Source organism: Rutidosis leptorrhynchoides, chromosome 3 (assembly GCF_046630445.1).
Source record: "Rutidosis leptorrhynchoides isolate AG116_Rl617_1_P2 chromosome 3, CSIRO_AGI_Rlap_v1, whole genome shotgun sequence".
In the NCBI taxonomy this organism is placed as follows: Eukaryota; Viridiplantae; Streptophyta; class Magnoliopsida; order Asterales; family Asteraceae; genus Rutidosis; species Rutidosis leptorrhynchoides.
The window spans coordinates 175,768,856-175,781,142 of record NC_092335.1 but is presented as its reverse complement, the minus strand read 5'-3'; the positions used below and the strand labels follow the sequence as shown (position 1 = coordinate 175,781,142).

The 12,287-nt window shown below is 32.7% G+C and overlaps 1 protein-coding gene and 1 long non-coding RNA gene across 2 annotated transcripts; both read left to right on the top strand.

Annotated features, from left to right (window-relative positions):
- Positions 1-4,705: 4,705 nt before the first annotated feature.
- Positions 4,706-6,501, top strand: LOC139897034 (transcription factor SRM1). The gene is made up of 2 exons (XM_071879673.1): positions 4,706-5,175; positions 5,873-6,501. The coding sequence occupies exons 1-2, from the start codon at positions 4,799-4,801 to the stop codon at positions 6,279-6,281; spliced, it is 786 nt and encodes a 261-aa protein (XP_071735774.1). The 5' UTR covers positions 4,706-4,798; the 3' UTR covers positions 6,282-6,501.
- A 1,394-nt stretch (positions 6,502-7,895) lies between these two features.
- Positions 7,896-8,545, top strand: LOC139897033 (uncharacterized). The gene is made up of 3 exons (XR_011776425.1): positions 7,896-8,211; positions 8,290-8,390; positions 8,504-8,545. It is a non-coding gene; the product is annotated as an uncharacterized lncRNA (long non-coding RNA).
- The last annotated feature ends 3,742 nt before the right edge of the window (positions 8,546-12,287 follow it).

The window sequence follows — 12,287 nt, the reverse complement described above, 5'->3', positions numbered from 1 at the left end:
TTAATATTGTCGTTAAATAGCTGACGATAGATTATGAACTAGTTACATATGCGATTGAGATAAGGTATAAGATATGCATGTCGTTGGAAAGCTAGCGAAAAATTAAGAACTTTTCATTTAGATATCGAATGTTTTCGATGAACGGATTAGAAGTTATAGTCAATTGAATTTTTGTATTATTATTAAAAATAATTATTATTATCGTCGTTATAATTTTTTTTATCTAATTATTATTATTATTATTATTATTATTATTATTATTATTATTATTATTATTATTATTATTATTATTATTATTATTATTATTATTATTATTATTATTATTATTATCATTATCAATAAAAGGTATTATCATTAAAAATTGTTATTTTTATTATTATTACTATTGTTATTATCGTTAAAATTATAATTAGTATTATTATTATTATTATCATTAAAATAGTTATTAGTAATATCATTAATATTATCATAATATTTATTATTATTAGTATTATTATAATTAAAACTAATATTAGTAACACCTAATTATTATGATTACTATTATTATCATTATTATGAACACGATATAAAAGACGATTAAAAGCTATTAACAAATCGATTAGGAAATAATGAGTATGAGTATCATGATGAAATTAAAATATTGTAAGATATTAATTTAGATAAAATTATCGTTCTTACTATTTTTATCATTATTATTATTATTAAAAATATTATTAATATTAAACTTATCATTTTTACTAAAATTATTATTTTTAATAGAAATATAATTGTTATTATAAATTATCATTTTATCATAATTAACATCATTTTTAGTAAATATAAGTATTGTTATTTTTATTAGTAGAATAATAATAATTATTATTATTACAAAATAATATAAATTTTATTTATTATTATTATCAATATTATTTTATCAAATAAATATGTAATACAAAGATATTTTACTACATATAATATAATTACATTAATAATACCTAGCATTATATTTTTATGATATTAAATGAATTTTATAAAGTTTATTACTTAAGATATATAAAACATATTTTTATTATATAAATTTTAATATAAAATTTTATTTATTAATAAATGAATTATATTATTTAAAATCTGTTAAAAATATTTAAATATATAAAACGACTATATTTAAGATATATAATAATCATGTATAGATTTTTGAAGCCATTTTGGGTCAAATTGACTTTTGTTCACTTTTGCATATTTAGTCTCGAGCATTAGGATTGTGATACACTACGGTTTAACCTAAATTGTTGGACAGATATTGACCAACATATAAATATACATAATTAATATAGGTTCGTGAATCCGAGGCCAACCCTACACTTGTTCAATGAAAACATATGTATTTTTACTACAAAATACAGTATCGTGAGTTTCATTTGCTCCCTTTTTAAATGCTTTTGCAATATATATTTTTGGGACTGAGAATACATGCGCTGCTTTATAAAGGTTTGACGAAATAGATACAAGTACTTAAAACTACATTCTATGGTGGATTATTAAACCGAATATGCCCCTTTTAGTCTGGTAATCTAAGAATTAGGGAACAGATACCCTAATTGACGCGAATCCTAAAGATAGATCTATCGGGCCCAACAAGCCCCATCCAAAGTACCGGATGCTTTAGTACTTCGAATTTATCATGTCCGAAGGGAGTCCCGGAATGATGAGGATATTCTATATGCATCTTGTTAAGGTCGGTTACCAGGTGTTCATAATATGAATGAATTTTAATCTCTATGCAGTTTGCGAAATGCCTGATATGAGATTAAGTTTATGAGAAATTGAAATATGAAATCTTGTGGTCTATTAAAATTATGGAAATGATTGATTACGATAAACTAATGAACTCACCGACCTTTTGGTTGACACTTTAAAGCATGTTTATTCTCAGGTATTAAAGAAATCTTCCGCTGTGCATTAGCTCATTTTAAGGATATTACTTGGAGTCATTCATGACATATTTCGAAAGACGTTGCATTCGAGTCGTTGAGTTCATCAAGTTTATTATTAAGACAATTATAGTTGAATGTATTATGAAATGGTATGCATGCCGTTAACTTTCGTTGTAAAGAAAGTTTGTCTTTTAAAAACGAATACAATGTTTGTAAAATGTATCATATAGAGGTCAAATACCTCGCGATGTAATCAACTATTGTGAATCGTTTATAATGTATATAAACGGGTCATTTCATGTTTTCCCGCCTAAATAATAACATTCATCACGAAGTGTCTTTTCTAAATGTTCATATTTTCGTGTGATCTTGATGCCTGAAAAAAATTCCAAAAAAAATGAAATTTTTTTTTGCTTCCCCCCGATTGGTTATTTCCCCATTGATCCTGCCCATATATATATATATATATATATATATATATATATATATATATATATATATATATATATATATATATATAGTGGTAGGATCAAGAGGGAAGTAACCAATCGGGGGGAAGCGGGGGGAAGCAAAAACTTTTTTTTTTCGTTTTTTGAAAAAACTTTGTTCACGAACATTATAGATGAGATGAAAATATGAACATTTGGTAGAGACACTTTGTGATAAATGTTTTTATTTTGCCGAAAAAACGCTCGAAGAAGTAATATATAATAATTATCGTGTTTTTCGAGCGTATATTGAGGTTTTAGCTATTGGGGTTTAGATATTAGGGTTCAGATATTAGGGTTTATAGGGTTTAGATATTAGGGTTTAGAAATTTAGAGTTTAGGGTTTAGATTTAGGGTTTAGATTTAGGATTTAGATTGAGTTTTTAACACGAACGGTTTAGAGTTTAGGGTTTAGGGTTTAGGGTTTGGTGTTTTGGGTTTATTCCATAAACCCAAAACACCAAACCCTAAACCCTAAACCCTAAACCCTAAACCCTAAACTCTAAATCGGGCTAAATTTTACTTCACAAAACATGAAAAAAAAACGTTCATATTCTTCACGAACAATATTATCTTGAATGTTATTTTTGTCGATCGTTTTCCCGCCTAAATAATAACATTCATCACGAAGTGTCTCTTCTAAATGTTCATATTTTCGTGTGATCTTGATGCCGAAAAAAAAAATTCCAAAAAAAAATGAAATTTTTTTTTTGCTCCCCCGCTTCCCCCCGATTGGTTACTTCCCCATTGATCCTGCCCCTATATATATATATATATATATATATATATATATATATATATATATATATATATATATATATATATATATATATATAGGGAAGCATTTTTTTAGGGGGAAATGAGGGAAGTAAATTTTTTTCCTTTTTTTCGAATTTTTTTTTCAGATATCAAAATCACATGAAAATATGAACATTTAAAAAAGTGTGATGAATGTTATTATTTTGGCGGAAAAATGGTCGAAGAGAAAAATGAAAACATGCATCATGTGTAATATTATGCTTTTGAGTTTTTTTTAGGGTTTAAAAATTAGGGTTTAGTAATTAGAGTTTAGAAATTAGGGGTTAAAAATTAGGGTTTAATGTTTAGAAATTATGGTTTAGGGTTTGTAAATTAGGGTTTAGATTGAATTTTTAATACGAACGGTTTAGAGTTTAGGATTTATGCCTAATTCATGTGGAGTAGACCTTGTTGTTGTGAGAATTCTTAATTCATGAGTTGTTGCTGTCCATAGATTAAATTATTTCGTGGATTGGATTTCACTTGACTGTCTACGGTTGGGTTTAGGGTTTTGAATTTAGTTGTATCCCTCGAAGTTACATTTAAACTTATCATATACTCCGTATAACTTTTTATTATTTATAATTGAATTTATTATGATAAATATATTGAATGAATTTAAATAAGACAAAGCAGTATTAAAAGATAATTATACTTTACACTTAATTCATCAAAATTTATAATTTATAAATTTACCATATACTCCGTAGTTAAGCTTATAATAATTTTTGTTAAATTACACCAACAACCTAACAACCTCGAGCGATAAAGTATGAGAGTATATAGCAAATAGATTCCATATAAATAATTATTTACTGTACACATTCCAACTTGAATTCATGACGGGTCAATTTGTCGTCATCAATTTCTCCTTTTTACTGCAATTTTCACAATTCACAAGTTTTTTTAAGTTTATACTCAACTCTTCCACCGCCTCACTTCCCCTTTTCTAATTTCTGTTCATAAACTTTCAATAAAAAATTAGGGTTTTACAGTAATTCTAATATAACTAGGGTTTGCAGCTCAATTCAGCTTTCTGCTTATGATCATCATCACCTATCAATTTTTATTCAAGTGGTAATTTTTTTCCTTCTTTCTTTCTTAGTTTCATTTACGTAACTTCATTTATTCATTATACAAGTGTTGTACTGTATTTTATTCATTCATATAAGCTTGTTAATTTTTTTCTTTTTAAAATATTTATATAATATGATGATGATAGTAATTTATTTATTTATTTTAGAATACTGGAAGTTAATTTCTTGGATTGTAAACTTATCTATGCAAACCTAGAGAATTTTGATTATAGTAATATATTAGTTAGTTAAATGGCTCCACTATACAGCTCAAAATACCATCTTGTTGTTGTAATTCTTTATTTTTATTTTTTTTATATAATATCGGCTTTGGTTTAATGAAATATTGTCATAAATATTTTCAAATTTTGGCCAACTGATTTGAAGTGTTTAGATTTACTGAGAATTTAATGATGATGAGTAGAAATGTGATAAAAGTTTAGTAGGATGAATAAATCTTGATCTTGAATTTTAGATTTTTTCAGACAAATATACTCAAACTAGATTTAGGGAATTATAAACAATGGCTGATGAAACGGATAAAGATTCTGTATGGACTAGAGAACAGGATATTGCTTTTGAAAATGCGTTAGTTACATACCCTGATGAAGATGCTGAAGATCGATGGGAGAAAATTGCTGCCGAGGTTCCAGGCGAGAAATCAGCTGAAGAAATTAAGCGTCATTATGAGTTGTTACTTGAGGATTTGGATCGAATTGAGTCGGGTGTTGTTCCTTTGCCTTTGTATAGTTCTTTAGATGACTCAGAAAGTCACGCGGGTGAAGGTGGGACCAGTAAGAAAACGGGTCAAAGTACGAATGAATCTAGTCATGGAGGTAAGGGCTCGAAAGCAGATCAAGAACGACGTAAAGGGATTGCGTGGACTGAGGATGAACACAGGTTAGCTGTTCGACTGTCTTTATTAATCTATGTTTTGTATATCTTGAGTGTGGTGGTGCCCTTTTGGCTGTTATTACTTTGGTTCTTTTAGATCCTTAGCAAGGTTGCAAAAATCGCTACTCGGCAACTCGAGGAGTACTCGAATGTTGACCAAGTTTGACTTTCACCGATTTTGATAAATTTTGAATGATTTTCGAGTAATCTCGAGTTTTGACCATTTTTTCCGAGAAATCCCAAGTTTTGGAAGAGTTTTGACCAAGTTTGACTGAATACTCTCCGAGTTGCAAAACCGAGTATTCGCCGAGTAATTCCGAGTTCCGAAACACCATTCCTTTGTGTTGCTCTTGTGAAGTTAATCTGTTCTGTTTGTGTCTAGAAGAACTAACAAGATGTGATAAGATATTTAGAACAAATAATTGCGTTAGTCGGATATTGACCAAGTTTGACTTTGACCAATTTTCCAAATAATTTCTTGTTTTCGCTTAGTTTCGACCGATTTTCCGAGGTATCCCGAGTTTGACTGAGTTTTAACCATGTTTGACTAAGTTTTACTGAGTACTCCCTGAGTTGCAAAAACTGAGTATCGCCCAGTAATTTCTAATTATAGTAACATTGGTTGTAGATATAGGAGGCCTAGTCTCTATGCATATGCATACGTGCACACACATATTGTTCTTATTCGATATGGAAAATGCAGATTATTTCTTCTTGGTTTGGAGAAATACGGAAAAGGTGATTGGCGAAGTATATCCAGAAATTATGTGGTGACGCGTACACCAACTCAAGTTGCAAGCCATGCACAAAAGTATTTCATTCGCTTAAATTCGATGAACAAAGATAGGAGGCGTTCGAGCATCCATGACATCACCAGTGCTAACAATGCTGACGTGGCAATTCCCCAACCACCAACAAACGATTCTCCTAGTAAATCAAGCAAACAACCCACCGGGGTCAACATGTATGGTGGGACCACAATCGGTCAACCAGTAGTAGGAACACCTGTTAATCTTGGTGCACCACCACCACACGTGGCTTATGGTATTGGAACCCCGGTTCTCCCTGGTGCACCACCGAACATGGACCGTAAACCATCTCGTCACAGGTGAAGTAACTAGTAGCTAAATGTACAAACGGTAGTTAGAATTATATTTTGTGGTTGATCGTTAGTAGACATGATTTTGCAGAAGTTTTTATGAGATTAGCCATATTTAATATTTGATTATTATAGTATAATAATAAGACAAGTAAATGAAATGCTTTGCGTATATGTATGTTATATGCATGGTTTAGTGATGTGTACTACCATTAGAGACTCGACTACCTGATGTTGCCTATTTAATTCGACTGAATACTAAAGTTGCCCTTCACATAAGTTTTCAAGCTAAGAAGGGTCAATGTTATTGTGGGTTGAAACAGAACTTGGCAGGATACACTATTTTCTCTGTTTTTTAATATAGTCTATTAATTGATAATGACTACAAAAACAATAATATAACAATAAATTGATTCTAATTATTATGTGATTATGTCAGATTCAGATGAACAATTCATGCCATCTGCAACAAGACTGATTAATGATCTCAATAACCTACTTCTCTATCCTGCTTGTAACATGGACTTTTTTTTTTATCTCCACTTCACAAACTGTGTTTACAGTATTATCTAGTACAAGTGTAGACGTCGTCGTTTATGATCATTTTATCAATTTAAGGTCTTGCAAACATCAGGATTTTCCAAACATTCAAACATCTTATTATCTTACTACGGTTATTAGACGCGTATCCAAACACCCCATAAATGTTATTCTGCTATATAAGCCAATCCCAAATCTTAGTACCAATCTGTTTTGCATACCTTAAGCCAAGAAGAGCAGTTATCATGACCATCCAAAAGGTCCATAAACCAAAAGTTGAAATGTTGCAATGCAAACAAAATTATGAGAGCGCAAACCACAGATATATGGAACAAATTGACCAAGTCAATTTGGCCCATGGCTAAAGACGCCATGTTATAATAATTTGCACCGGGTCGAATGAGTGACTCTTAAATAGTCACCTGAAAAAATTACGCCGTTGGTACCTATGGTTTGTACTAACTTGCATCACAACACCTAAACTATTTTTTTGCGTCGTTGGTACCCAGAGTTTCATGTTATAACGTTCTTGGTACCCATACTAAACGGACATTAGTATATGGGGGTTAACCCCTCACATGTGCCACACATGTGAGGGTATTTTCGTCTAAACATAAATTGTCTTCTTCTAAATTCAGATACGACTCAAATTTAATTGTTGGGTACGATTTAATCCCTATTCATGTAAACACTATTCGGATAAACCCTAATTCAATTCACACCTATTGTACAGCCGCATCAACTTAATGACATATTCATGATGGGTGGTGATATATCCAAACTAATTTTTGATAGATCCACTCATGTTTGATGTCTTCTTCTAAAAATACCCTCCAGTAAATTCTATCAAGAAAATTGTGCAAGACATAATTTAAAGTTATGTTAGTCAATTTAAGTGCCTCTATCAAAATGAAGTTTGGTCCCAAATGAAACAATCTACATATTAAAAGACAACAACCCTGAAAATTTACACCGAATAAAATTGAATATTGTAAAGAAAAAAGCAACAATCAATAGGAGATTAAAGTCAAATAAATCAAACACTTACGAAATTAACAACGATGAATAAACGAAGCGGTGTTTGACGCAATGTTCGATAATCATTTTCATGTAATCGTGTTTTAGTCATCCTTTTTTCAGATCTGTTTGTCCTTACTGGTTGCTGGCGGTGATGGTTGCCAGAAGTGGCTGCTGGTTATGGCTGTCGATGGTGGCTAGTGGTGGTGCCTGTCAATCATTAGTTTTTGGATTCGACACTTTCTTTATCACTAGTCAGGAGCCATATGAGGTAACTGAATACATGGAATTCATTTACGTTATTAATAATTGAGTATATTTTATGAATCTTTATGCTACAGGGTGGATAATTGATTAATTGAGTATATCTTAATTGAGTATATGAGGTAACTGAATTCATTTACGTTATTAATAATTGAGTATATCTTTCATACCTTGAGTAGAGCTCTGTTTAATATATTCAGTGGTTAAGAATTTTAAATGAATCGACATAGATTGGAGTAGGAGTTGCAGTTGTTGTTTTCGGGTTGGTATTTGCTCTTGGAGATTTCCTCCCTTCTGGAAGGTATGGTTTATTTTCCATTTTAAGTGAAATGACTCATCACATACCCAATTTCCATTAGCTTTTGCCTATATCTAATTACCTGATGCATATTCATATACTTTTCTGGTTTCCAGTGTCAACTCGACTAATGATGTTAGCATAATGAGAAAGAAAAACTCCGTAATTACAAAAAGAGAGAAAAAAGGTTGCTGGTTAGTTTACCACATTACCCACAGATTATTTTCTTAGCCATAAGAATGGTTAACTATGCTACTTTTTTACTTGTTGTGTAGGAGACTTTCACGGATCAGTATAAGCTTTTCCTTCTCATAAATCCTGATGATGATAAACCTGTCGCAGTTGTGGTTCCAAGAAAGACGTTACAACCTGAAACAACTGGTACTGTGTGGATATTATGATGATAAAGTCGCAGTAGTGGTTCCAAGAAACACTAATATTTCAATGGTTTGCTAATATTATGTTTGGACGAATATACCCTCACATGTGTGGCACATGTGAGGGATGGGTACCAAGAACGTTATAACTTGAAACTCTAGGTACCAATGACGCAATTAAAATAGTTTAGGTGTCGCGATGCAAGTTAGTACAAACCACAGGTACCAACGGCGTAATTTTTTCTAGTCACCTAAAATGTTTCTAAAACACATAATCTCCTATTTAGTTTTATAGTAATCAGTTCTATTTGTTGGAAAATCGTGTGTACTTTTAAATCAGATTAACGCAGCGGATAGTTAAAATAATAGTCAATTATTATTTTATAAACCATTTACAAAATTAAATATTCATATATTTAAATTTAATAAAACATGCACATGATTAACGATCACAAAGAACCAGTTACACCACTAATAATTGTCAAAATATGTAATTCACAAAGTGAGTAACGATATACCTTTCTTGAAAAAACTGATTGAAGGAGAGAAACCTACGATCAAAAATATGACCGTCTCTTAGGATAGTCCACACTACACTTCAAACAACCGTCAATGGATGCTAGTCCAGACTCAAGTAACGTATTAATATAATCGAATTATATTAATACAACCAATAATACTCCTTGTTCCTTTTGAATATATATTACTCCGTGTATGGTTTTTAATTTGCAAAAAGGGAATCAAAGCAATTGAGATTGCTTTGTGTTTTTGTCTGTCAAAAACTAAGAAACAAATTGAGTTTCTCTTTTTCTCATCTTCTTAACTCCAAGTATAATGACCAATATATATATTAGATGGGACATTCAACTATTGGACTTGTGAACAAATTATGGACTTGTGATTCAAATTAATCTTTTAATTAAAATCAATTCATATCAATCAATTATCACCAAAAGATACGGAGGTGTAACAACCAAACCCGTTAACATTCCGAAAATGTGCCACAAAAAATAAATTTCTGGAACAGTTGATCTGGACGGCGTCCAAAAGCTTGGACGGCGTCCAGCTCTTAAGACTGGGACGGCGTCCAGCCATCTGGGACGGCGTCCAGATGTACTAAAACATTCTGATCAGTTTTTCGTTTTACACACGGGTGAAAAACCCGCTTCCCGACACTTTTAAACCAAAACACTTTCACAATATATTACAATAGTTTAAACTAAGAGTTTTTCACGATAAAAACCGAGTTTTACGACACCGGGCCCACATCGACCCAAAATACCACAAGTGACTATTTCGACCCATTAGTTTATACAAAACATGGACCGAGCATGGGATTGGGGACACGCTACCCAATCCTAATCAAATTCAAAAGCAAGTCTTCTAAAGCAACTACGCAAGTCCACTAGTCTCCGCGCTTACCCGAGCCACCGCATCCATGCAATCTATAAAAATGTAAACAACGAGAGGGTAAGCTAACGCTTAGTGAGTGAGAATATACTACATACATATATATGCATAAAATGAAATGCGCATTGCTAACACACAAATACGAGTCACATACCGCAATCCAAGCATAACTAAGCAATGTTATACCTAACGTACCACCAAGTCAAACCGCAAGATTAGTTACAACAATATAAGTAAATACGCGTACATAAATGGGTAACCAAACTACAAGGTTAACCCCTTAACCTCAATCATACGAACATTGGCAGAACAACCCGAGCCTTAGTGAATTCGCACAACCCGAAATTCACTCCTCCACCAATTCAACAACCGAGGTTGGCCGTACCACCCGAGCCTTAATGAATTCGCACAACCCGAAATTCATTACCTCATCAATAAGATGACCGCACAACCCGAGTCATCATGAATCCGCACTACCCGAGATTCACTTCTCAATAACAAAACCCACGGTCACGGGATTATAAAATCCACCACATCGGGGTCATCCACATCACAACAATATCAACCCTTCGCCATTGGGGTTATAACATCCAAATCACAACCACGTGTGATAACGTGCACACAAAACGTGCATCACGCCAAAGGTGATCAACCAAAACGCACAACCGTGCCAATTGGACTCATACAAAAGCCCATCAAGTCCACCTATATGTGAAGTGAGCTCTATAGCCGAGAATCACTTCACCCGACCCGCACCCATCCTACACATACATAGGCACATAGGATATTAACACTCACCTAGTCGTCTTGATGAATGCTTCCAAGTAATCCGCAACGCGCCAAATGGAAAGTTCCTATTCCATTATCACAAACACAACAACACAATTAGGGTTGACTTACAATTCAACCCATATGACACTTAGTGCAATTCCGACCCAAATGCACTTCCAAGCACAAACCGCGCCCAAACTAACCAATAATCACTAACACGAGTGAAAATGGTCCTAACACGCCAATTATACCCGAACACAAGTGTTAAACACGTGTCATACCCATTTTGACACAAAAACCCTAATTTTGACCCATTTCAAAATTAGTTAGCCAAACTCACCCAAAAGAGTTTCACCACTTCCATAATCACTAAACCTAGTGATTAAACTCACCATCAAACTCTAAACAAGGCCAAATCGCCAAGTGACAAGAACAACAAGTCACCATAAACCCATTTCATCATCTAAAAGGGTTTCATAACAAACTAACTCAAAACCCTAAATTGAATATCAAATCTAAGCAATGAAATTCGGAGTTTGAGCTTACCAATACCACCACAATGTAGCTAGGAGCGAGATGAACAACTTTAGAACCCGAGCTTTTGCGAGAATCCGACTCCTTCTTCTCCAAATCCACCTTTCTCTCTCTAGAACTTCTCCTCTCTCTCTAGATAATGTTGGGAGTGTTTGTGTGGGTGTTAGTGGAGCAAATGAGGCTCCTAGAACTGATCTTGTGGCCTTAACTCGTTCCATAAGTGAAAATACCAATTTGCCCCTTATTAAAATCTAAAATATCACAGCTGGCCCGACAGACCAACTGGACGGCGTCCCATATTCTGGACGGCGTCCAAGCTTTCACAACTGGACGGCGTCCCATCCTTCTGGACGGCGTCCCGATTAACTAAAAAGTCAGAAACAGGAATATGGTGTTACAGGAGGATCCCCAAGTTGATTTAATCTTTTAATGATACGGAGTTATTCTATATTAAAAGTCGTATTTCTCAAATACTTTAGGGGTATGTTATGTAACTTATAATTAATAATTTCTAGCATGTCACTTTCATGTGAATAGTAAATTAATTAATTTCGTTTCATTTACTATTCATATGAATAGTAAATGAATCAATTTCGATTTACTATTTTGTTTACTTAAGTAATATATATAAGTAATAGATCAAACCACGCGGTCCTTATGACCCCACGCGGTCCTTATGGTAAGTGTTAAATGTCATTCGTCCTTTTGTTTCAGATACTTTAGTTAAACTTGAGATATGGATCATCGGTCATTCTCATTTGTTTAACAATTTTGTTTCTCGATCTTAGAACTGAATTAGATCACCAAA

Excerpts from the sequence above, each read along its gene's own strand:
- LOC139897034 (XM_071879673.1), top strand. The coding sequence starts at position 4,799 with ATGGCTGATGAAACGGATAAAGATTCTGTATGGACTAGAGAACAGGAT. Across the intron at positions 5,176-5,872 it reads TGGACTGAGGATGAACACAG|ATTATTTCTTCTTGGTTTGG; the intron begins GTTAGCTGTTCG and ends TGGAAAATGCAG.